The sequence below is a fragment of the Eretmochelys imbricata genome, chromosome 5, assembly GCF_965152235.1.
Source record: "Eretmochelys imbricata isolate rEreImb1 chromosome 5, rEreImb1.hap1, whole genome shotgun sequence".
Classification (NCBI taxonomy): Eukaryota; Metazoa; Chordata; order Testudines; family Cheloniidae; genus Eretmochelys; species Eretmochelys imbricata.
The window spans coordinates 61,557,355-61,584,925 of NC_135576.1; the positions used below are offsets into that span (position 1 = coordinate 61,557,355).

Genomic DNA, 27,571 nt, shown 5'->3' on the forward strand with positions numbered 1-27,571 from the left:
GTTAACGGTTTAATGTCGTAACAATAAAACAAGGGTTTAACAATATTTTATTTCTTTTTAGGCCGGGGATAGCCCCCAATCCTTTTCCAACACAAGAGCACTATCAAGCCCCACAGCAACAGGTACAGGAGAGAGGCTCTGTTTCTAACACCGCACCCCCTGCTCCTCAATTTCTACCACCACCAGAAATGAAGGGAGAGGGAAAAAAGGGAGGGGGGAGATCTTAAGGTGGGAAGTAGTGGGGGAGGAGAGGAGAAATTCCCAAACATGAAAAGAAGGAGAGGGCGATGAAGTGCTGGAGTGGGGGGAATGGATAATTCCTCTAAAGTAGAGGATAAGAAGGGGGACTTGACAGCTGCATTTGAAATACTTCCACAGCTAGAGTGTCCCCAATGCAGCCACTAATATAGTGAACCATCAGAATACTGATCTCCTGCATTGCCCTCTGCAGCATACCCATTAACTGTAAGGCACCACCAACATTCCTGCCTGTCTATGTGATTACACCATAAAAGTGAGCAAATCATTCTGGCGATAGAACTGAGCAGGTTTGATTGTTTCATTGTAAAGACGTAAATAATCAAAGAAAAAACAAATGTCAGAATTGCAAAGTTTACATTTTATTGAACTTAAATTGGTGTAGAACAGAGGGGCAACAATGGCTCAAGTGTTCATTAGTTAACAAAATGCCCCAGGGTGTTTCACTTTATGACTCTTAACATAGTCTGTGTGGAATTACTGAAAAATAGTTGTTGTTTTAAAACAACGCTTCAAAAAAGGCAGAAAGGGGGATTCCAGCCCTGTTTTTCTTCACATTACCACACAGTGCTGTCTGACATTCCCGGTCTTCCTTTAGCAATGTCAGTTTGATATCCTTCCCCAAAACTGAAAAGGCTACCAAAGTGCTACCCACATCTCTTCCCATCAGGTACACATGAAGAAATTATTTAGTAACACTTACGAAAATAATTAGTTGTAAGGAGACTTCCAAGTAGCAAAGGCAAACAGCAAGTCTATATGGAATGAATGCACATTTACACTGCCAGAAACAGAGACTGGCTGTGCTATTACTATTATTTCAAAGTAAAAGTTACAGTATTTGAACTGCTTAATCAATCCAATTTTTGTTTAAGGCCCGTTAAGTAATGTGCCTCCAACACTTATGTCTGCATATGCTTTACATAGTATCTTGGTTAAATAGTTTGAGGGGGAAATTATTGTAAAACTTGCAAAATCAACTGGATACTTAGAAAAATTAACACCAAATTTAAAAAAAATTCAAAGTAGCCAGCAGAGAGAGAGAGAGAAAACTTATGTTCTCAAAACCACCACTTAACCTCTACAATTTTAAAAATGCGCTAACTCTCCTCCCCTCAATTCCTCCCATCAGACTAACAACCTAGTAACACTGAAAAACGATCCCCTTTGTGTATGAATTGTTTGCCATTAGTGGGCAGCTATTCATTCCCTTTGACAGAAACTATCAAAATGGTGTTTCAAATGTTTTATCACAGTGTATTTAAATGCAAGACTCATTGGGTTCCCTAAAAGCAGACACACTGACTCCCCTTCACCATTTCTCTAAAACCTACATAGGGCTGACTTAACAGTAGCATAACTCAAGCCAAGTTTTGCCACCATTTGCAAAAAGTTGAATCTGTTTGAGTGAGTGGGCAAATTTTATAGGAAGGGCAATACTATTAGAGGCCTTACTTCAACAGGCTCTGACATTTATTCAACAGGAATGTAGACTCCAGGGAAACAGCAGATATGTTGAATTTTGCCATACATAGGCTATTGGGTATATTTGCAAGGCTTGAGAAACGCTCAATGCAAAGAACAAAATTTAAATTAAGGGTTTTACAGTAGTTTGTCAGGTCTAATGATAAACAATGCTGGACCTCTATGAAAGATTAACCTCCAGCTGCAATAGATACCTGTAAACCAGAAGATGTGTGCCAGCACAGGTGACTCCTTTTGCACAAAAAGACAACATGAATGCTTCAATTGCAGTAGGCTAATTTATAAAGTGATGGTATTACAAACAAAGTAGGCACTGAGATAATTACTACACATACTGTCACTGCTCTAGAGTAACAACAGAATAGATGTTACAAGGCTGTGCTTTGCCCTGCAGTTACATTTCAGATACAAGAACATTTATTGCCTAAAACAGCCCATTTTTAGAACCATACATTATTTGTTCAGATTGAACAATATAGCCATTGTGATTTCATTTTTGCTGATGGACCAACCTCTAAAGTTGTTATACCAAAATTGAAGTCAAGTGACAAGGCATTGTGTTTAAGTTTACACATTACTTTCATAACATGTCTGGGATCTAATTCAGCCCTAAAAGACACATTTATTTCAATGGGAGGCATGCAATTTCCTTTGCATCTTACACTTTTAACAAACATTCTAGTAATTCAAAACTTAACATTGTGATTGTACCAATTACAATTAATCAGGCAAAAGCACCTGAAATCTCAACATATTGTGTTAGAGACTTCAACTCTATACTAAAGCAGTGAAATCTGTACATATCTGTAGTGTAACTGTAACAAAGGTCTGATTACAAGGGACTTTTCTAAGCTATTGAATCTTTCTAGTTAATGTAACAGAAGGACTGACACTAAAGGCGAACTCCACTGTTCCAGTTATTTTAGTGTATACTTTCTGGCAATTCTAGAAAACATTTTCTGGTTTACAGTGATACACAACAATTGTTTTGATGCTGGAGATAAAGTTTATTAAAGATACTACCAAAATTTTGGCAAACATTCCAAAACCAGATTTGTAAACATAATGCTTCCCTTTTCAATTGGCAGCACTTTGAAAAGACAAATACAGTAAGACAAGTAAACAAAAAATTAATTCAAAATGCTTAATTTTTTGACCAAATAATTTATGTTCCCACATGATAAAGTGATGGTTTAAATCAAATTAAACCAATAATCTGCATGAAATGAAAGTTTGTGCTGTTTGATGATCACAGTATTTTATAGTTAAATATATCTGTTCTTTGTTATATTCCTGGCACCCAGGAGAAAACTCTTTAAATATACATTTCATGTAGGCAATAGTTTCTTGGCATATCTCTCTTCAAAAAAATACTTTATAGCAGTATATAAATAGGTCACCTACATGTCAAATTTTATAATTTTGCCCAAAAACTATAGATCTGTTTAATTTTTGTAAAGTATCAATTTCCCCTGACATTAATAAAGCTGACAAACTGTTGAAATGGAAATGCTTTCATCTTCCACAATAGAAGTAAATTTTATAGGAAAAACCTACAGCAACACTCCTCAGTTGTTTTAACCTGAGCGTTCGGCCTACTTCAAGTAGCAGCTTTTTTTCTCCCCCCATCATGCTCACACCCATACAACCTTGCACACATACAGTACAAGCACACGCTTTCAGACGCTGGTAGGCCACAGAGTGCTTCCCGTTGTTTTAATAAAATGGGAAGCAGTGTAGCTAATAATTTAACTACACTAAGCACACACAAGCAAACACCTTAAGGCAACCATTGCAATGGGGGTTTAAATTGCAGGGGTAAGTTACTGTTGTCGATAAAGAGGCTGTATATAGCTTTTGTATATATACACACACACACCTCTTTTTAACCCTCCAAAACAATGTTTTCACTTCCTTTAAAAATTTTGTGCAAATTTTAAACCTTCTACCGTTTAAGGCAAAGAGTTTGCATTAACAAGAAAACAGGCTTATATTTATCCAAAAGCATTTCAACTTGCTACATTTTTTTTAAATGTGCAGAACTTCAAAGTCCCCAGTATCTACTGGTAAAATGATTTCCATGGATAAGTATAAGTCTTAAGGAAAAGAAGGGACCAGAAAAAAGCAGCTTCAAATATGCAGAGAAGCAACCTCAACAACAAAAGTAGTAACTCAAGTCTGCTAATACTGAAACTTTTGTAATGCAAAAGTTTAATCTTTTTAGAATCTTAGAGCAACTCATTTGGAATTTTAAATAAATAAGCTTAAGTTTATTCACATCATCTGGTCCAAGCAGAGCTTTAGTGCCATGACTCTGCTTGTCGTTGGTCAAATTCACCTATTAGTCTTTTAATATGAGCCAGTTTGTTATGAAGATATTCACATCTGTACTTTTCCTCATGATAGTTGGGACTGGACTGCAAAGAAAGAGAAACAAGTCAGGGCGCAGAAACATTTTTGCAACATTTTAATCTGAATGCCCATCACTAAAAAGGGCATCCAGACCTTGTACACAGAATGATTATGAAAAGTGTTTAACCTATCCATACTTCCCACCTCCCAGTTGTACACACCTGTTTGATCTTCCGATATTCCTTTAGGACTTCCTCATGAACTACCTGCAAGAAAGAAAATTGAAATAAAGACCCCTTGAAGACCATTTCACTGTTGCAAAGTGCAACTGAATATTAAAAAGGTAGAAGAGTGGGATGAAGATTTTCAGTTTTACCACACAGACACTTAAGCCTCGTCTACACAAACATTTAGTTCATGGCAAGCTGGAGTATGAATCTACCCCACACTAGCCCGCCATGGACTAACTGCCCGTGTAGGTCCTGCTGATGTCCATTAATGCACTTTTAATCCACATGGATAGTTAGTCTGCAGCAAATAGATTCACATCCCAGCTTGTCAAGAAATAAATGTTTGCAAAGACAAACCTTTATTCTCTGGTCACCCTCCTGCTGTGGAGAAGAGCAAGTCTGCAGACAAAGCTGCGATAAGGCCATGGAGGGGAAGTGGCTATGTTTGAAGATCCTCTTGTATAGCCACTTTCTCAATGCCCCCTGTAAAATATTGTGCAGCCACGTGCTACTTAACGTAAGGCCTTGCCTACGTCTAAGGGGAGGGATCTTCTCCCACCCTCCCAAAGCCTGGAAAACCTGTAAGAAAAGTTGTGGAGTTAATATTTCCCGAGACAGTATTAACCTCGGTTGCTCACTGTTCTTTCAGCAAGGTCAGAGAAACTGAGGCCAGTAACAAATAGCAGCATAGCTATTGGTCCTATGGGACTGTTATGGTTGGAGTAAAGATTATAGAGGAACAAATTCCTCTGCATAACAGGACTATATCCACAGTTCAGGAACAGTTTCCTGGCCCGTCTGCTGCCAACAACAGACCCCCTTGGGGACGCAGGTTATGGGGAAAAATTTAGCATTGCTGCTCCAGAGACTGTCCATTAATTTATTTATTTCTTCCCACTCATATATTCTGATCCCACACAAGAGCGTGAGCTACAAACAGCACTAAACTTCTCATCTTGCACAAACCTACAATACCACATACTACACAAACCTAGAAGCATATACTTCAGGTCAATAGTTTGTTCGATGATCTGGCACCCTGCAATTTGTTTCAGTGATTAGCCTAGACCTTGGGAGACCATGGTTCATTTCTCTGCTTTGCCACAGACTTCTTGTGAAATGGGGCAAGTCAGAGCCTCCCCATGCCTCAGCTCTTCATTTTAAAAATGAGGACAATAGCACCCCCCTACCTTGTAGGGGTGGTGAGAGGACAAATACAGTTGATTGTGGGGCTTTCAAATCATTTGGTGATGGGATCAAGTACCTGACACAAAAGATGCTTCTGCCAAATGAAGTGTTTTACTCTACCGAATTATACATTCATCTAAGGATTTTCTGTGAAGTCTGATTTTTATCTTATATATTAGTTTTTAGAAAGTTTGGAGTATTGGGCTATATGCTTAAATATTTGGGGTTTGGGGAGAGGAAGAAGAGGGTGATTTAAAAACAAAGCAAAAGGTAAAACCGGCTCACAAAATGCCTTCTATTCCTCTTTACCTGATACTCCTTAGATCCTGGAGAAAGGAGCTTACGCTGAGCATCAAGTTTCATAAATCTTCTAGTGACATTCTCCATCCTGGCATGTAAGCTTCTGTATTCATCATACTCTGCATTGAAGTCATCCTTGTAACTCTGGCGTTGCTCATATGAGACAATAGCTATATATTTTCTAATGGAAAGAGTACAGTTACACTTATCTTCCATGAAATGCCCTTGGTATAAAATTGTTACAGTTCATTGCAAGTAGCTGGACCATACATTACTAGGCAGTCCACTTCTCGGTAAGTCAAAGATTTGACTAATTTAAAATATACTTCTGTCTTGTTGTGAAAATAGACAAATATTAAACTGTACACTTTGGTTGAGGTGTTTTTTAGAGTCTGTATTACAAATGGTCTTTAACAGAACCTACAATATTTCAATGGCAAATTGCAGTCTATACATGTGTAAGTATTTTGTTCTATATGGTCTTTATTCAGAAGTCATTAGACTATCTACAACTGTAGGTGCATACGCAGAACAGATAACATGCATTCAAATTAAACAGAACCAATACCTCTATTTAAATAAGTGCGGAGCTGCTGGCAACTCATTTCCTATGATGGCCCCTTTATTTCAGAATTTGTTTCCCGTATTGATCTGCTAGAGCAAAGTGCATTTACCTTCTGGGAACACTGCTTAAGCAGACCAGTTTTTTTCTGGCATTTGGGAGGGTTTGAATTGATACAATAATTTATTTCAAGATTTGGCAGATGTGTCCCTCTTGAATAGGAATTAGTATTTTATCCTAATAATTGTGCTGTATTAAGTAAGGGTCAAAGTCATCTAAAGAATCTGTGGAACATGATAGGCAACATAAAACAAGCCATGATGAGGTCTGCAGCTGAAAGGGACTATCACAACATTGCCAGGCACAAAAAAAATGCTTCTGCTCACAGTTGCTACCAGATTCCCCAAAGTAGCTGAGGGCCTAGCAAGGCCAAGCTGCCAACCTGTGTGTGTGATTAAAAGTAAGCAAACAATCAAAAGAGCAGATATAATCTGTGTCTTTTTTCCAGGTTTCTCAAATACACTGTTACCTTCGGTCATGTCTGACTTTAGCCTCAGCCAACTGGCCCTCATCCAAACCTTTATTCTGACCAGACACTGGGAAAGCCCATCAACTACTATGTCCGTGTCTCCAGAGGCACTACAATCCCAAGTGCCCCACATATATCAAGCAGAAGGGAACAGCAGCAGCATTTAGGGCAGATGAGACACTGCCCAGTAGTACTCTCTGGATGCTCTCAGATTAAGTAATGGAGCAGGACCACCTCCATCTATTCCTTTCATGACCCAGAGGTATGTTTATCTTGTGATCAATGATGTTAAAGACAGCGGTCAGATTTTTAAGTAGTCTCTGTTCTACATCCAGGCTCTAAAAAGAACGAGCAGCTCACAGGGATCAAGCAAGTTATTGAGGTTACAGGGACAAACCATCCTGATGCGTACAAAGAAGAGTAAATATGGCAGGTGACCAGCTTGGCTTAACAGTGAAATCCTTGCTGATCTTAAACACAAAAAGAAGCTTACAAGAAGTGGAAGATTGGACAAATGACCAGGGAAGAGTATAAAAATATTGCTCATGCATGCAGGAGTGAAATCAGGAAGGCCAAATCACACCTGGAGTTGCAGCTAGCAAGAGATGTTAAGAGTAACAAGAAGGGTTTCTTCAGGTACGTTAGCAACAAGAAGAAAGTCAAGGAAAGTGTGGGCCCCTTACTGAACGAAGGAGGCAACCTAGTGACAGAGGATGTGGAAAAAGCTAAGGTACTCAATGCCTTTTTTTTGCCTGTGTCTTCACGAACAAGGTCAGCTCCCAGACTGCTGCACTGGGCAGCACAGCATGGAGAGGAGGTGACCAGCCCTCTGTGAAGAAAGAAGTGGTTTGGGACTATTTAGAAAAGCTGGACGAGCACAAGTCCACGGGGCCGGATGTGCTGCATCCGAGAGTGCTAAAGGAGTTGGCGGATGTGATTGGAGAGCCATTGGCCATTATCTTTGAAAACTCATGGTGATAGGGGGAGGTCCCGGACAACTGGAAAAAGGCTAATGTAGTGCCCATCTTTAAAAAAGGGAAGGAGGACCACCCTGGGAACAACAGGCCAGTCAGCCTCACCTCAGTCCCTGGAAAAATCATGGAGCAGGTCCTCCAGGAATCAATTCTGAAGCACTTAGAGGAGAGGAAAGTGATCAGGAACAGTCAGCATGGATTCACCAAGGGCAAGTCATGCCTGACTAGTCTAATTGCCTTCTATGATGAGATAACTGGCTCAGTGGATGAGGGGAAAGCAGTGGATGTGTTGTTCCTTGACTTTAGCAAAGCTTTTGACATGATCTCCCACAGTATTCTTGCCAGCAAGTTAAAGAAGTATGGGCTGGATGAATGGACTATAAGGTGGATAGAAAGCTGGGTAGATCATCGGGCTCAACAGGTAGTGATCAATGGCTCCATGTCTAGTTGGCAGCCGATATCAAGCGAAGTGCCCCACAGGTCGGTCCTGGGGCCGGTTTTTTTCCAATATCTTCATTAATGATCTGGTGGAGGGCGTGGATTGCACCCTCAGCAAGTTTGCAGATGACACTAAACTCGGAGAAGTGATAGATACACTGGAGAGTAGGGATAGGATACAGAGGGACCTAGACAAATTAAAGGATTGGACCAAAAGAAGTCTGATGAGGTTCAACAAGAACAAGTGCAGACTCCTGCACTGAGGACGGGAGAATCCCATGCACTACTACAGGCTGGGGACCAACTGGCAAGGCAGCAGTTCTGCAGAAAAGGACTTAGGGGTTACAGTGGATGATAAGCTGGATATGAGTCAACAGTGTGCCCTTGTTGCCAAGAAGGCCAATGGCATTTTGGGACTTATAAGTAGGGGCATCGCCAGCAGATCGAGGGACGTGATCGTTCCCCTCTATTCAACATTGGTGAGGCCTCATCTGGAGTACTGTGTCCAGTTTTGGGCCCTACACTACAAGAAGGATGTGAAAAAATTGGACAACGTCCAGCGCAGGGCAACAAAAATGATTAGAGGACTGGAACACATGACTTATGAGGAGAGGCTGAGGGAACTGGGATTGTTTAGTCTGCGGAAGAGAAGAATGAGGGGGGATTTGATAGCTGCTTTCAACTACCTGAAAGGGGGTTCCAAAGAGGATGGAGCTAGACTGTTCTCAGTGGTAGCAGATGACAGAACGAGGAGTAATGGTCTCAAGTTGCAGTGGGGGAGGTTTAGGTTGGATATGAGGAAAAACGTTTTCACTAGGAGGGTGGTGAAACACTGGAATGCTTTACCTAAGACAGTGGTGGAATCTCCTTCCTTACAGATTAAGGTCAGGCTTGACAAAGCCCTGGCTGGGATGATTTAGTTGGGGATTGGTCCTGCTTGGAGCAGGGGGTTGGACTAGATGACCTCCTGAGGTCCCTTCCAACCCTGATATTCTAGGATTCTATGAAGTTTTTTTTTTACACTCCAAAGTATCAGCAGAACTGCTTTGCCACCAGCTTCTCTCGCTCATTCCTCTTTTTAAGCAACTTAACTGGCAAATTTCTCCTGAAGGAGATTGACAAATTTGTCTATGGTAGATATCAAAAGCCAGGAGAACATGAATCACACAACTGGTCATAGCCCAAAAACTCCACTAGTACTTCCAGAATCTATGAGCCCTGTCCAAGATTGAAGCAGAAAAGACACATATTTATTTTCCCAACACTACAGATACAGTCTAGTCCAAATTAAGAGCGATTTAGGAAGTAGTTTTCAAATGCAACTAACATTGTTGTCCTAAAAGCTGCTGCTTAATGTTCTTCTAGAAGATGCCCAATCAACACAGTTTGTACCCTTCAACTTTTCAGGAAATGCTGATGAAATGGTAATTTTGAATAAGATGAGAACAATAGTGTCTTTCTACATTAAAATTCATATTGTAGGAAATATAGGCAATACATAAAATCAAGACCAACTGTAATCCAACAAAGAATAAGGCAAGAGTTTTGAATGTTGTCAAGACTTTTGCCTATCTACATCAGCTGGTATTCCACATAATACATCCTCCACATAGACTCTTTCTTTAAATTTAATGGGCTTGCTCTGTTTAGTAATATACCTCAATCCATGTTTATTCATCTCCCTTTGTGACCTATTTTTGTATGATCCTAGGTTGTTTTGCTAGAAGCAGTATGTTATACTACATATAGCTGGAGTTAGTATAGTCCATTTAAAGAACCATTTATTGTTAGGTTTTATTGAATTTAATTGGCACAACAGAAACTGATCCACTGCAACTATGGTGATTTGCAAGCATGGATTTCATATGGGTAAAGATAGAAGCAAACTCTTATTTTGCAGTAATCACTGAATCGAGTGCTCAAGCAAAGTACTACCATTACTGTACATCAGAAGGAGTCCACCTGAAGAGGAGGGTACACTAGAGTGGAATATAGACCTGTTTTATTTTATTGCTCCTAGATTTATGCAAAAGCAAAATGAAGTCACATAGGTCTTATCAACTCTGATCATGTGTATGAGTGTCATTAAGTTGGACAGTATTTCTATGCTTACTCCATGTATGTGTTATCATTGCCTTAATGTAATAATTATAGCTGGTCAGAAAAATTCCAACTACACAGGAATTTTAATGGAATTTGTGTTTGTCAAAATCAAATTGCTCTGTGTAGACCACTCAATTTTGGAAATCAGGCTGGTTTATGATGAGACTGCCTGCTTTCCTGCCAGCTTGCTGATCTGGTTCCTTGACCACAGGGCTTCCAGGGTCTGCCAAGTGGACTGCTCCATCCCCTTTTGCAGGACATTTCTAATTTACATTCTGAATCAGAACAGAAAAATTTGAAAAAAAAGCAAAATTCCTACGTGAAGTGGAATATCCTTCTCTTCCTAGCTGTAACAATGTTATTTGCACCCAACATGCCAAGTTGTAAGTTAGCTTTGTCATCACCATGCTTGGGTGGTGACTTCATGGCTTCACCCTCGCTCCATATATGCATCTACTGGTATTATGGTACTTGTCTTTCTCCGCCATATTAGTTCTGTTGGAGGGGCAGGATTATCAATTGCTCCAGGGGGCACGGAATTGAGACAGAAAGGAGTTTGAAAGCTGGGCCAAATTTATTTTCATTCTTTTCATGCATGTTTATCAGATCCATCTTTTATCGTGTTAAAGATGATGGTACAAGTTAAAAAGACTGTTAGAGAAAGCTTGCCCCCAGTTGGGACTGAACTCATCTGCCTGAAATAATGTTGCAGTTATTCTTGGTTTAACTGAGCTATAGTTTAATCAGAGGGCAGGATTAGCAAACAGAGGAGCAGTCCTGCCCCGCTATTTTACCAGACCTGTATATGCAGGAGAAGGGGCATGTGCTGCAGTGACCACAGGGCTCATTGCCAAATATATCAGCCGATATATTTGAACGTGCAGGCAATGAGATTCTAGCACTGAAGTCATATGTACACTACAATTAATCACTGTTTTATATTCTAGCAGCATGCTAGTTAGGGTTGAGTCAGCATTTCAGTTCTGGCCCCTTTAGAACTGCCATCAAAAACCTCACTCCTTTCTCCTTTAAGTTGAGGAATGAGTTTAAGAAAATCCATGCTGACTTTTTTTGTAGTTTTTGGAATAAAAAACTTCACAGAATAGCAAAAGAGTGCTTTGTTAGTAGCACAACTAGCACTCGGTAATATGTTATTTGATGTTTACATTTTGAAGAAAAATGTAAAGCCACCAATAAAACTGTAAAAAAACAGCTGCTGAGCATCTGCAGAAGCTATAGGTAGGATTTTTAGAACTGGTCCAAGGAATTCTGGTAAATATTGATTTTTAAATGTTCCAAAAATACATATTTAGCCAACAGATTGGCTCTGCTACAGTAGTTGTTTCAGTCTGAGACAAGTTCTTAAATTCTAGAAAATGTTCAACATTCAGCTGTGCCAAGACAAGAGTTACACAGCTAAATCTTACATTTTTGGCATATTGAAAAATTTCACATAATCTTCTATGGAATGAGTTAAGGAGCTAAAATTAAGATTTATTAGCACTTCTCAGTTTTTCACACCTATTTATTCATTTTAATATGCTCACCACTCTAGTTTCTAGGTGCCATATGCAAGTGGAAAAATGTGTTTGCCAATACATTTTTATTTCTCACTATGTACAGTCATAACCAAGGCTCTCTGTACTCTTCAGAAAGCTCATCCTTAATTTTGAATCAAGGTCCCCTGATTTTTGCAGCTCTCTGGTGAGCAGTTTTATGGTAAAATGGATATTTTCTGCAGCAGTTTCAAGTTCAGCCAGTGGTCAGGCTGCATCAAAGCTTTAATAGCTTAACACAGTTTGAGTGGATGACATCTGATGTAGCATTACAATATTCTCTGAAGAGTCTTTTTAATTATTTTTTTAAATCCAAGGCAAGTTTGGAAACTATAAACTATGCCAGGGGTGGCCAACCTGGGGCTCCGGAGCCACATGCGGCTCTTCGGAAGTTCATACGCGGCTCCTTGTAGAGGCACCGACTCCGGGGCTGGAGCTACAGGTGCCCACTTTCCAATGTGCCGGGGGGTGCTCACTGCTCAACCCCTGGCTCTGCCACAGGCCCTGCCCCCACCCTACCCTTTCCCATCCCGTCCCCTGAGCCTGCCATGCCCTTGCTCCTCCCACTCTCCCTCTGAGCCTCCTGCATGCCACGAAACAGCTGACTGGGAGGTGTGGGGAAGGAGGGGGAGGCGCTGATTGGTGGGGCTGCTGGTGGGTGGAAGGCACTGAGGGGAGGGGGAGCTCATGCAGGGCTGCTGATGTATTACTGTGGCTCTTTGGCAATGTACATTGGTAAATTCTGGCTCCTTCTCAGGCTCAGTTTGGCCACCCCTGAACTATGCACTAGATCACAAATCTCCCTCTTTAGAAATACATCACATACTGTGTTTCACTAAAAAAGTGCTGACTTCCAACTATTTTCCTATTACAGGTGGTGCTGCTTTAGTTTCAGTGACCATTTAAAAAACGACCACAAGGGCTTCAGGCTCCTACAGGGCTAAAACCATAGGTCACAGAAACAGAGAAGTGTTCCTATGATTTAACTGTAATTGGTGTTCTTTTCATGCCAGATAAACCTAGAACTTTCATTCAGGGTGCAGGGAATGTAAAGTTGTAGTTAGATATACGTAGCTCATATAGAAACATACCTGAGCATATATTTCATGATCATTGCTAATGTGTGTTTTGTATAGATATTTGGTACACACGTTAGCCAAAGTTATATCATTTAACTGAAATGCAGCAAGGTTACAGTTATATATAAACTGTATAGACACGCACGCACACACTCTCTATATAATGTTATAGTGACAAAGACCATTAGAGACAAAAAGGTTGACAAATTCATCTTTAACCTACTGTACAAAGGAACTTTTATATTGGTGAAAGTCTTCAAACATTCACTGAAATCCCTCACTCACGTTTTAGTTTCTTTCATATTTGTAGCAATACAAAAATTATATTTAAGCCAGGATTTGTTTTGTCACAGCCCATCCTCTCCTGTTATTTAATCTTGCAAGGACATCAGTCCTGCATTTATTACATCACAACCTGTCGTGGAAATTGCGAAGTCCTAAACACAGTGTTATGACTTCACTGGAATATCAGAATGCGAACACAGGTGATGAGGAAGACATCTTGCTCAGAATAAATCAGATATATTGAAAGCAGGGCAGAAACCACCACCCACTCCACTTACAAAGTGACAAACTGTTCTTTATCATAGAAAAAACATGAAATGCTAGGCCTGAGATTAGGAGGAGACTCAGCAGGAAGCAGTATGCTAAGGTGTATGGCATGACTGGCCAATTCCTTCCTTGGCCCCAACACCAGACAAACTTGAGCCACTCTACAACACAAGGCCCCCAGCTATGTGAAGGACAGTACAAACTCCCAAGGTGCACATTAGCCTAGGGGATCACCAGTCCTCAAGCGCCTGCCATTGTTCTTTCAACATTTTCATCTATGCTGAGCGAGGAGGAACATTTTGTCTTGTGGAAGTCTTTGGGAATAAATGGAGTCAGTTTAGACGTCACAAAGTGAGGCTTAGCCATAATTTGATTGCAGGTAGGGTTAAAAAGTTAGTAGACAGTTTTATACTTATTACAATTAAACTGTTAAAGGTAAGGGCTAACAGCTGGGTGCAAATAAAGTAAATGTTATAGGGGAAAAAAGTAAAAAAATGTCATCTTTTCTATTAGTGCTTCATCAGTAGGGCCCTACCAAATTCACGGTCCATTTTGGTCAATTTCACGGTTATAGGATTTTAAAAATCATACATTTCTTGATTTCAGATATTTAAATCTGAAATTTCACAGTGTCGTAATTGTAGGGGGCCTGACCCAAAAAGGACTGTTAATCCCCTCGCCCACTCCCCGGTATTTTTAGTAAAAGTCAAGCACTGGCCATGGGCTTCCATGATTTTTGGTTTGTTGCCTGAGACCTGTCTGTGACTTTTACAAAAAATATCTATGACAAAATAACCTTAATCACAGTAAGCATAGGACTTAGATTTGAAATTTCAAATATAATGTAAGGCAGATTTTAAAAAAAATATAATTCAGTTTTTAATCCACGCTGTCTGTAAACTCTTTGATGCAGAATCGTTTAACTATATATGTTCCATAAAGAGTATTTAATATAATAGTAAAAAAATATTCAAAACCAAAGATTCCAATATTTAACTTTCCTGCTGGGCAATTTAACCACTAAACTGGGAGCAAGTCTACCACCCGCTTTGTTGCTTTATTTCAATACCCTGTCTGCTCAAGAACTTCACTTTTTAAAGCACTTCCGAAAAAAATATTCTTAGATATTTAATGCATAGTGTGGCACTACTTTTAGAACCAGCAGCACTGACATGGCCCTTTAAAAAGTCACATTTTGGTAACTCTTCCATTTTCTAATTACATAAGACCTTTCACAGTTGATCTTTGAACTGCCTGTTGGTGCATGGCATGAATTTTGTCAATCTTAGGCCTAATTTTACTTACACAAAGTAGTCTGGTAGTTCACTTGTTGATGAAGGATCTGTAGAGTCAGTGCAAGTCTCTTTAACACCTATATGGAAATAAAAAGTTGACATTTAAAAAGATTCTAATATACCTAATGTGATCGAAATCTGAAGTGTCTGGAACACTTCTTCCCAGGAATTCTATTCTGTTGTCTCACCATGTAATCATGACTAAAGCGCAAAACTGTTTATAATAGGGGCCATACGACCAACTCTACAATACGCAATACCAGGAGTTTAAAGCACATTAGATACTGTAGAATCTGTACAACAAAATAATGCAATCTTAACCCACGATCAACCTTATATCATCAAGATAAATTGTGGCATCTGCACAACAATTCAAAATCTGAGGTGGCAGATGTGGCCGCACAATAGGAGCTAGAAGTTTTACATCAATATGCAACTCTCACGGGACCAAACTAAAGGACAATAGGGTGGAAAGCCAAAGTGCTTTTCTTGGTGCAAGAATGGTCCCTCTCCTCCTCCAACTATGGGTAAGCAAAGTTTATAATTTAATTTGAATACTTTCTATACAAAAGAAGTCCTTATAGCATCTTATGCAAATCTAATTAGCATTCAGACTTCAATTTTGAACAGAAGATTTCCTCATTAATATGGCAACATTGGTTTTTACAGGAAAAAAGCAAGTCAATATGTTGCTCTTCAGGAAGGTGTTATGAAAGTAATGTAATCCCTAAATAAATAAATTTTGCAAGCAATACAAATGGGACTATTTCCTCTACTTTAGGAAGAGTTTGTGTTTTAAATTCTTCTTCATATTCCTAACAGAATGTTAGGAACCATTAGGAAAGGGTTAGATAATAAGACAGTAAATACCATAATACCACTATATAAAACCATGGTAGACCCATCCCATCCATTCTGCATGCAGTTCTGCTCGCCCCATGTAAACAATGATATATTAGAATTGGAAAAGGCACAGAGAAGGGCAACAAAAATCATTAGGGGGTATGGAACAGCTTCCACACAAGGAGAAAGTAAAAAGATACGGACTGTTCAGCTTAGAAAAGAGAATTAAAAGATAAGAGAAGGGTCTATAAAATAATGGATGATGGGGAGAAAGTGAATAAGGAAGTATTTACCCCTTCACATAACACAAGAACGAGGGGTCGCCAGATGAAATTAACAGGCAGCAGGTTTAAACACAAACAAAAGCAAGTAGTTCTTCACACAACACAGTCAGTCAACCTATGGAATTCGTTGCCAAGGGATTTTGTGAAGGCCAAAAGTATAACTGGGTTCAAAAAAGAATTAGATAAGTTCACAGAAGATGGGCCTGTCAACGTTAGCTAAGATGGTCAGGGACGCAACCAACACCATGCTCTGGGTATCCCTAAACTTCTGACCATCAGAAACTGGGAGTAAAAATGACATGGGATGGGCCACTCGATAAATTGCCCTGTTCTGTTTATTCCCTCTGAAGCATCTAGCACTGGCCACTGCCAGAAGACAGGACACTGGGCTAGACTGACCACTGGTCTGACCCAGTATGGCCATTCTTATGTTGTTATTCATTAAGTATATTTTCATATGTGGGATTGGTATTTAGAACTTACTGGCAAAACAGTTATAAATTTAGTTTTGCTAGCAAGTTTATGAACATACCACCCAACATATGAGAAGTTAGTGTTACCCTTAAACTGTAGAACACTGAGTTATTTTGAACAACAGAATATTCTGGCCAAAGCACTCACTCAGGCTCCAACAGTTAGAGGTCTGTAAGAATATATATGATTCAGATCAGAAGTATCTGAGTAAAGCAATTATATTTATACCAAGAGATTACTCTTCCTATAAATGGCATTCTTTGTACTACAGAATCAAAGGACTGGAAGGGACCTCAAGAGGTCATCTAGTCCAGTCCCTGCACTCATCAACTAGATCACCCCGACAGATGTTTGTCTAACCTGCTCTTAATAATCTTCAATGATAGAGATTCCACAACCTCCCTAAGCAATTTATTCCAGTGCTTAACCACCTTGACAGTTAGGAAGTTTTTCCTAATGTCCAACCTAAACCACCCTTGCTGCAATTTAAGCCCGTTGCTTCTTGTCCTATCCTCAGCGGTTAAGAAGAACAATTTTTCTCCCTCCTCCTTGTAACAACCTTTTATGCATTTGAAAACTTATATCCCATCTCAGTCATCTCTTTTCTAGACTAAACAAACCCAATTTTTTCAATCTTTCCTCATAGATCATGTTTTCTAGATCTTTAATAATTTTTGTGTCTCTTCTCTGGACTTTCTCCAATTTATCCACATCTTTCCTGAAATGTGGCACCCAGAACTGGACACAATATTCCAGTTGAGGCCTAATCAGAAGTGCAAAGTTTAATAGGAACTATCAATTCCGTGAGAGATACAAAATAAATAAATATTATACAAATAAAACCTATGTTATCCAAATTTCAGTACTATGAACAAAAATCCAATTTTAAAAAGGAGTATTTTTTTTTAAATAAAAATTTTACACAACGAGGTCTTCCTCTGAAGGTGCCCCAGCAACATAAATATCAATTTAAGGCACAGTATAGAATTTTACTAGGCATTTAGAATTCCGTAACTGACTGACAGTACCCTGAATGCCACCATATACTGGTGTACTGAGCACAAAGATTTTCAGAAACATATATTCCATCCCTACAACGGCAGCCATATTGTGTGTATAAATGAATCGGAAAGATCCAGCTTTATCCATCAGCAGTCTACAAAGTGAATCCAATCCATACAATCAGCTCTGTTTCCAGAGGAGAAACAATTTTAGACTAGGTGAGGGCTGAATCTGACTTCTGAATTAACAGAAGATACTTGAAACGTGAAATGCAAGGTTAAAGGAATTGCCCTTACTTACACTTGATATTTGTTTATTAAATGTCAATATTAAACTTTGTAGCTCCAACTGATATGTTATGGATTTTGAGTTAACAGCCACATTCCACAACCTTTTAAAAAAATAGTATTAGGAAAGCAAATATATTTGGTAAGCTTTCATTTGGTTTTACAAGCACGATTTTAAGATTTTTTTAATATCCTCTCTACTACTGCTTAAAGTAGTTGTAAGAATAATTTCTGGAGCAGGAAAGAGGAAGGAGAGAAGTGTCCAAATTTAAACTTTAGTTTACATCTGAGTAAACTGCAAGGTTTTTTGTAAAGAGAAAACAAACAGTCTCTTCCCAACTCTCAGCGATCTGGAATAAAGATTCACAATGCTAGATTTTTTTTTTTTTTTTTAAACGCAAAATTACTCTACAATTGCTACTGTACTATAATTAAAAATAAATTGCAGTTAAGTGTATGTTATGCAACATTATCTCTTCCTTTAGTGTGTACTTTTACTTGTTAATTTGCAAAATTCATTAATTTTCTGTGGGTTGGTCTTCCAGCCACTGTGAAATGAGAACATTGTACTGTATGATCAATCAAATTTCAGTTAGTTTGCTTTTTCTTTAGAAGTCATTTCACAGCCATGAAGTCACAGTCAGTTCTCTGAAGAATGCAGTAAACATTAACAGTACTGACGCCCATTGATAAATTGATTTGGCCTAATACAGTTAATAATTAAACTGCCCTGCATTCAAAGTGGTATGTGAACACCTTATAGTTTATAAAACAAAACCAAAGTAGTATTCCTTTTTGTTCTCTCCTTTTGACTACCCAACACTCCATCCAACAATGAAGTGTTTATAATTTTTTAAAAATATGAATTATTCCTGTTATTCAAAAGCTGAAGTCAATCTTACCAAAAATAAAATTGAACAACATTTTGTCTGGAGTGCCAATATAGCTGTACTTGTGTACATGTGTCATTCCTCCCTTTTGTTTTTGTATAGCCTTAAAGCTTAGTAAGGTAATAATTTGCACTTTGGTTCAGGTGAAAATTGCTAAATGTAAAGGCAGGTAACTATCATTATTCCCATTTTACAGCTATGGAAGGAGGCAGCAGAGAGAGGTTAAGTAACTTGTTCAACATTTAGTGAATCAGTAGCAGGAGTGGAACTAAGATCTTATTTCTGGTCCATTGTTTTACCCACTAGATCAGTCTCACTTATCCATAAAGTAATTTAAAGTGCTGCTTTTTTAAATACCTTCACTTGAATCCAAACTGGAATTTTTCAGCTTGACAATTTCTTCTTTCTTAAGGTCTTTCTCCTTTTCTTCCATACTCTCCATGTTATGTTTTTTGATTTGGTCCTTCTCCTTATGTTTTTTTGACTTCTTTTTGGATTTTTTGTGCAACACTGAATGTACCTCATCTGTTGACTTTGGACACGCTAACTCAACTGCAGTGGGTGCTGGCATTTCCAAAGGAGTCCTAGAGGTATATTTTTCTTGCTGGTCCTCAAAGATGTTGTTGCCATTCTGGCTAAAACTATCAACAGGCAGGTCTTGAGTCCCTCGGCCTTCAGGAGTGCTAGGGGAATTGGAGTTAGAGTTCACTGGTTGAGGAGGATTTGAAACAGGAAGGCGAGTTGAAGGAAGCGTTGGAGGAGTTGGGGTGGCAGCGGCTGCAGGGGGAGGTGGTGGGGGTGGCGGTGCAGTAGCTCTCTCATTGGAAGCAGTCAAGTGACCATTTAATGTTGGTTGAACTCTATTGGTAAGGTGAGATATTCTTGGTTTTTTATTCATTAAAGGATCAATAAAATCTGAATCCAACAGCCGTTTCTGCAATAAAAAAAGACCATTAGTTTCCATTTAATCCAATTCTAAGGTATGTCTACAACAAACTGATTAAAACCTAGTCTCTTATGCTTTCTAGTTTATCTTTAGATAAGATGAAGATCACGACAACTAAACATGTGCTTTGTTTCATGCTTAAAAAATAAATCTAGATAGCTTTAAAAATTTGTTGTCATCCTGAGACGATCCCCTTCAGATCTTGACCAAGACTTTGGAACCACATAAGACATTGTCTGGGGAAGTATCACAGTCCATGCTGGAACATGACAGGTTAGTCAGTACTCTAGATATTTGTGCAGTGCAGATACATTCAGTAAGTAAACAGTTGCTGCCTCTATATAGTCTGTTTTATTCAAGCAGTTCCAACCCATGTGGAACAGTGTGCACATCAGAAAGCCTAAACCTCAAAAAGGGGCAAGGAAAAATCAAGTTTCTGCTATAGGGAGCCTGGGGTCTAAATTATCCTCAGAGAATACTGGAGTTCTTTTGAAATACTATCTGACTCATGTCAGTTTGCTTAACAAGCATATATTGCTTATGTTTCAGTACAAAGCAGTGCCTCTGCCCAGAAGTGCCAAGCAGAGCTCTGTACCACACAGCTGAATTACTTCCAGATTCAGTGTGTGTGTTCGAGCAGATGAGAAGACAGAACTACACAATTTATACTATTTCACTACCATGAGAAACAGTAGCCAAAGTTGGCAAGAAACGAGTATGTATTTATTTCCCCATCCCAAATATGTTAATGACCTCAGTACAGGATGTTCAGTACTTCATTTCACCTGTCCCGAAACAGCAAATGAAAGCACCACCCAATAATTTTTAAGAATGCTCTTCTACTGCCTTTGCTATAGTGCTATTTTATATTTTTACTGCAATCACTGATACTTTATCTTAAATAATGCTTTTCATCTGAAAGTCTCCCAGTGCTTTATTAAAGTGGGTATTATCTCAATTTTATAGATGAACAAGGGAAGCACAGAGAAATAAGTGATTTATCCAAGGTCTCAGACACCTGCAGCGAGGCTGCATCTAGAACCCAGGTCTTCTCACTCAGTTCCATCCTTTACCGAGTGGACTACACTTAATCATAACTGATATCTGAACAACACCCACAGCAAAAATAAATTAATTTTTTCCCAGAAACAATATTGCTGCCCTAAAACACCCTATTTCTGTCCTGTCCAGTGTAAATACTGCATTTAAACTAAGGGTTAAAAGGCTGCAGCATAAAAATGCCTGCATGACAGAAAAATCAAATATTAAAACAATATGACAGTACAGATAGACCGAACACCCACAGCATATGCCAGGGTTCCTTCCCCACTCTGAACTCTGGGGTACAGATGTGGGGACCCGCATGCAAGACCCCCTAAGCTTATTTTTACCAGCTTAGGTTAAAAACTTTCCCAAGGCACAAATTCCACCTTGTCCTTGAACAGTATGCTGCCACCACCAAGTGATTCAGTCAAAGAATCAGGGAAAGGACCACTTGGAGTTCCTATTCCTCCAAAATATCCCCCCAAGCCCTTACACCCCCTTTCCTGGGGAGGCTTGAGAATAATATCCTAACCAATTGGTTAAAGTGAACACAGACCCAAATCCCTGGATCTTTGGACACTTAAAAAAAAAAAAAAAAGGCAGTTCTTAAAAGAAGAATTATTTAAAAAAAAAAGAGAAAAGGTAAAAATCCCCTCTGTAAAATCTGGTTGGAAGATAACTTAACAGGGTAACAAAAGATGCACAAAACACAGAGGAACCCCCTCTAGCCTTAGTTTCAAAGTTATAACAAAACAGGGATAAACCTCCCTCCAGCAAAGGGAAAATTCACAAGTTGAGAAAACAAAGATAAACTAATACACCTTGCCTAGCTGTACTTACAATTTCTGTAATATGAGAGACTGGTTCAGAATGGTTTGGAGGACATGGATTGATGTCCCTCTTATTCCTAAGAGCAAACACAGAAACAAAGAACCCAAAACAAAGCCTCTCTCCCCCGCCCCCAGATTTGAAAGTATCTTTTGTCCCCATTGGTTCCTTTGGTCAGGTGCCAACCATGTTATTTGAGCTTCTTAACCCCTTACAGGTAAGGAGGAATTTTAGGCTACCCTTATGGTTATGACAGCATACAACAGGGTACAAGAGTTAAGTAATAAAAATATCTTGCCTTCATTTGAAGTACCAAGACACACCAAGATAAATTCTTTGGCAATATATGAGGTATATTTTTTGTCTAAGTATTTAACAACCAGAAAGTGACTGACACCTAAAAAGTTAAGCCTTTGAGGACAAGTTCAACCCTGAGTAAGGACACAACTTTTGCCAACATGCTATTAATAGTTACATTTTGTATGGTCACTTATGAGTTCAGATACCATAGCAATAGGCTATGTTTGAGAATCTATGTTCACAAAACATTTTATGAGCCATCTACGTAGAAGTCTGGTTTACTACAACGCTATCTGATCTCTAAAAACAGGGTTATTATGTTGAGGTTCTTAGGAACTACATGACAAGAATTTTTTAAAAAACCCACACATCAGTTCCACAGTCTTCCATGGTGCAACTATTTTTTTTAAGTTTTATTCTATGCCACCATCCAATTACCCAGAAATAGTTGCTTCACCTTCTTCATACATTAGAAGGGGTACGGGTGCTTCTCATTACATGATTCAAGCTTTCACACCAATATAAAACTTGTATGTATTAAGTCTGACTGCATCATATTGCAATATAAAGAAAATCACAAATTAAATACCTGGGAAGGAGAAGCAGATGCAGCATCTTTAGAAGAACTTAGAGGAGATTCCAAATGACTGGTGCTGGTGACATTCTGAGATGAATTTAGTTTTCTGTAAAGATCACCCATATTCCAGGTTACAAGGAAAAAATCAAGAAAAAGATGCTCTAATAGATCTTACATTATTTGGGAAGAAAGAAGCCTGTTACTTCTCAAACAATGTATTCTTTTATTGCTACCATTAAAGAAAAAGCTTGAACTTACCTAGAAAGTACTAACTCCAATGACTGTTTATCTATCTCATTGTATCCAGGCCAATCTTTTTGGATCTCTTTAAATACATAATCCTTCAGAGTGTAAGAGTTGTCCTTGGGATTCAAGTTGGCTACCTACAAATATATATTTAAAAATACAAATATTAAAGCTATCTACAAGTTACAATACTAGAAAAGATTGGACAGTTTAAATATAGGTTGAAAATATAACCATGAAAAAATGTATTCTGTATTTTCTAGCCTTTGGCTTTAAAGGCAATAAAGGACAGACCTTTCATATAGTGAAAATTTTGGCATACAAAAAGGTTCAATCTTGGGTGTGTGAATTTAGGTACTTATAAAAGAATGGCCTGATTTTTCAAAAGATCTGAAGGTCAATGTACATTAGTCAGGCTTATTCATATTTACATGACTAAATACAAATTTAGAATTCTAACTTTAAGTGTTCAAGTTCGAACATTATAATTCAAGTGTTTATTTTTCCTGTATTTCTAATGGAATAGCAGCCAACACAGTTCTGCTGATATCAATGATATTAGATCACAAAAAGAGAAAATTGGTACAGCTTTAGGAATAGTGGTAACTCATACTGCAGTGCCAGCAAGAACAGCTTTTTTATCTAGCCAAATGACTATGACAAAAATAGGTAGCTTTTCTTGTTTCCCAGAGACTGGGTCATGGAGTTTAGTACATTCACACTTCCTAGAAACCACATGAAGTTGTTGCATTCCACCGGAGAGTGTCAAGATAGTACAATACTTGATTCAACACTAAATTTTCCCTTTAATGAAAAAAGGGACAAAAACTGTTGTAAGTTTAATGAGTGACTTTTTTTTTTTTTAAAGTATACCTAAAACGTTTTGGTTTAATGAAGATGTAAGGCAATTTCAGCCATGAGTATCAAACACATTTTAGTCATGCAAGAAGGGTACAAGTAAAATTTTGCAGAAATGTAACTAAGAAGGGATGTACATGCCCTGTTCCACACCTAATTCTATGATAAGCCCCAAGCATACATGCAAAACAGATATCCATGAATTCCAGGAAAAAATATTGTACTCATAATTCCATACTAATTAACGCCTTGTTGTTTGTTAGCATATACATCCTATTAATGCTCTGCTTTAAGACAGCTTCTGATAGGTCCCCCTTCCTTTCCTGAAGAGAAATACATTGTGTATTTGAAAAGAGTCATGTTGGTAAAAATCCATGCTCACTGATGCCTGCCACATCAAAGCATTAATTTGGCAACTTTTCTCCTTCAAATCCCATTTTAGACCTTCAAACTGTACTATTTGTAACAGACCTCTGAAGTTCAGAAACCGGGCCTTTGCCTGTTACTCCTAGTCAAGATATTAAAGAGAGCCTTGTAGGCTAAAAAGCATATGGACACAATCGTGATTTATGCAGATTTGCCCTCCCCTCCCAAAAAGTTTGGACTAAGTCTCAAAGAAAGAGGGTATCTGAATGTGTGCTAGTGGATCAAGTACGTTAGGTATGTTTTGTATTGTTCCATGTCTCATTTTTAAAGTGTTTTATGTATTCTGTCATAGCTGGTTGTGATATTGTATTTCAAAAAACAAATACTAGGACTTGTATATGCCTATATTTTGCCTGTAAAGACTTTTAGTGATCCACCATATTGTCTGAAACAAATAAAATCAAACTAAAATCAAAGAGAGCAGACACATTTGTTAGGAACAGCAAGGTAATAGTAGTACTTTCAATAAAAAAATGTTTTCTTACATGTGCAAACAGTAACTATGTTTAGCCTCCCAGTTTCAGCCCCTAGCTAAAAGTTAATACACTTGCGTACTCAAGACCATTTAGGGCAGGAGTGGGCAAACCTTTTGGCCCGAGGGCCACATCGGGGAATAGAAATTGTATGGTGGGCCATGAATGCTCACAAAATTGGGGTTGCGGTGAGGGAGGGACAGGGGATGAGGAGTTTGGGGTGTAGGAGGGCGCTCTGGGCAGGGACTGAGGGATTTGGAGAGTGGGGGGGGGGCGGGGGAGAATCAGGGCTGGGACAGGGGTGTAGGTTCTGGTTGGAGGTGCGGGCTCTGGGGATGAGAGGTTTGGGGTGCAGGAGGGTGCTCCAGGCTGGGATCGAGCGGTTTGGAGAGCGGGATCAGGGCTGGGGCAAGCTCCGAGCAGCACTTACCTAAAGCAGTGGCATGTCCCTTCTCCGGCTCCTATGCAGAGGTGCAGCCAGGTGGCTCTGCATGCTGCCCCATCTGCAAGCACCGCCCCTCCAGCTCTCATTGGAGCGCATAGAAGCCAGAGCGGGGCCATGCTGCAGCTTCCGGGAGCTGCATGATGCGGCCCCTGACCCTGCGCCCGGGCCGGAGCAGGGCTGAGCCGTGTGCTGTGGCTCATGGGCCAGCTTAAAACGGCCCGTGGGCCATAGTTTGCTCACCCGATTTATGGTGTAACACTTTCTAATAAAAGGTCTATAGAACTTTGCTGATGAAATGATAGCATTACTGAACCAAAAATAAAAACTTTGTAGTGTGGAAATAAGATGAGTTAGCATTATACTGCTAGCTTCTGAAGGCCAAGTAGTAATTAAAGCACTTTGCATGGCACACTTTTCTGAGAGGTGCATGCGCTGGGGATGTAGCAGGCATTGAGACAGCTATTCCATACCACAGTCATGGAGGAGGATGGATTGGAGAAAAATCACTGAACCCATCTCCCCCTTCCCCCACTGTGCACTTATGCAGGCCTAGCCTTTAGAATTTTACGTTAGCATCAGTAGGTTCTACAAGGGGATGGGAGTGTTATGGTAAAAAAGATACAAGTACAGCTTATGACTAAACTATACAATTAACTGACATCTGACCTTGAACATTTTAACAAAAGCACTATTCAAACTTTCAGTTTATTGTTCTGGCAGATGTTCAAAGTTTATTAGCGATCCCTTTCTTTGATCCATGTTAAAAACATGTCAATGTTTCATCTAGGTCCAATTTCTTTGCTATGCAGCTACACCATGGCTGACGATTCAGAATCTGTCATCCTAATCTCTTAGAACTATTACAGTAAGATACAGAAAATGACAATTGCTAACACTTTAAAGGTTGCATAAAAATACTTCAGTCTACATACACTTAAAATTTACATAAATTTAATCTTACTGTCTGAAAAACTGATTTAAGCATATTTATTATTGCTCAATTCACAAATGGACAACACTTATTCCTGGTTTAAAAGCCAATGAATTAACCATTATGGAGATGGAAGTTACAGTAAATATGTATGAAAAGAATTCTGTAAGTGGTGGATTAAACCATACCAAAAATTTTTAATTTTAAACTAAAGCCTATTTTAGAGATGAATAAAATGAAGTGAGACTAAATTTACAGCATTCTGGTAGTCAATGTGGGGATAGGCAAAGCAGAGTGTTAAAAAGGTATCCCAGCAAGCATTTTTTTCCCCAACAACTCTTTATAACGGGACACGAAATGAGAACTCAACCCTTTGAGTCCAAGAGCATGCCTAAAATTACAGAACGCAAGCTTAAGGATAATTTTGGTGAAGAAAAAAATCCACTACCCTCTCCAAAAGAACTAGAACTCTGCTACAAAAAAAAGTTACATTCATGGAGAGAACAAAAGATGAACACTATATATTGGGGAAAGAGTCAACATGGCTTTTGCAAAGAGAAATCAAGCCTGTCCAATCTATTAGAATACTTGGAGGGGGTCGACTAATATATGGACAAGGATGACCCAGCAGATATAGTGTATCTGGACTTTTCAAAAAGTCTTTGACAAAAAGCCACACCAAAGGCTCTTAAGCAAAGTAAGCAGACATGGCATAAGAGGGAAGGTCCTCATGGATCAGTAACTGGGTTGAAAGATAGGAACCAAAGGAACAGATGGTCAATTTTCACAGTGGAGAGAGAAAAATATCAGGTTCCCCCCAAGGATCTGTACTGGGAAGAGTGCTCTTCAACATATTCCTAAATGGTCTGGAAAAAGAGTAAATGGTGAGATGGCAAAGTTTGCAGATGATACAAAATTACTCAAGACAGCGAAGTCCAAAGCTCACTGTGAAGAGTTACAAAGGGATCTCACAAGACTGGGTAGCAAAATAGCAGATGAAATTCAACGTTGGTAAATACAAAGTAATACACATTGGAAAACATAATCCCAACTAACTGTACAAAATGATGGGGTCTAAATTAGCTGAGGTCTAATTAGCTGTTGCCACTCAAGATAGATCTCGAAGTCATAGCTAATTCTCTGATAACATCTGCTGAATGTGCCGCACCGGTCAAAACGGCTAACAGAAGGTTAGGAACTATTAGGAAAGTTCATAATAAGAAAATATCATAATGCTACTATATAAAACCATGGTACACCCACACCATGAATACTGCATGCAGTTCTGCTCGCCCCAGCTCAAAAAAAGATATTAGAATTGGAACAAGTACAGAGAAGGGCAACAAAAATCATCAGGGGTATTGAACAGCTTCCATCTGTGGAGAGATCATGAAGAGAGGGACTGTTCACCTTAAAAAAGATGACTAAGGGGGGGATAAGATAGAGGTCTATAAAATCATGAATGGTGTGGAGAAAGTGAATAAGAGTGTTATTTACCCCTTCACATAACACAAGAACCAGGGTCACCCAATGAAATTAATAGATAGCAGGTTCAAAACAAACAAGAGGAAGTACTCCTTCACATAATGCACAATCTGTGGAATTTGTTGCCATGAGATGTTGTGAAGGGCAAAAGTATAACTGGATTCAAAAAAATACCACGTTCATGGAGGAGGATATGTCCATCAATAGCTATGAGCCAAGATGGTCACGGATGCAACCCCCTGCTCTGGGTGTTCTTAAACCTCTGACTGACAGAAGCTCGCAGTGGATAACAGGGAATGGATCACTCGATAAATTGCCCTGTTCTGTTCAT

The 27,571-nt window shown here is 39.1% G+C and overlaps 1 protein-coding gene across 4 annotated transcripts in view; it reads right to left on the bottom strand.

Moving 5' to 3' along the window:
* Positions 1 to 598: 598 nt before the first annotated feature.
* Positions 599 to 27,571, bottom strand: part of ELL2 (elongation factor for RNA polymerase II 2) — a 68,302-nt gene continuing 41,329 nt past the window's right edge. For 3 of the 4 annotated variants that reach the window (XM_077817214.1, XM_077817216.1, XM_077817218.1), the window contains 8 exons: positions 22,635 to 22,759; positions 22,389 to 22,482; positions 19,039 to 19,615; positions 14,912 to 14,978; positions 5,823 to 5,994; positions 4,683 to 4,904; positions 4,317 to 4,361; positions 599 to 4,160 (listed from right to left, as the gene is read on the bottom strand). In XM_077817214.1, the coding sequence (XP_077673340.1) occupies positions 4,044 to 4,160; positions 4,317 to 4,361; positions 4,683 to 4,904; positions 5,823 to 5,994; positions 14,912 to 14,978; positions 19,039 to 19,615; positions 22,389 to 22,482; positions 22,635 to 22,759 (1,419 nt within the window). In that variant the 3' untranslated portion in view covers positions 599 to 4,043. The remainder of the gene's footprint in view (positions 4,161 to 4,316; positions 4,362 to 4,682; positions 4,905 to 5,822; positions 5,995 to 14,911; positions 14,979 to 19,038; positions 19,616 to 22,388; positions 22,483 to 22,634; positions 22,760 to 27,571) is intronic. The other variant, XM_077817215.1, reaches the window with a different exon arrangement.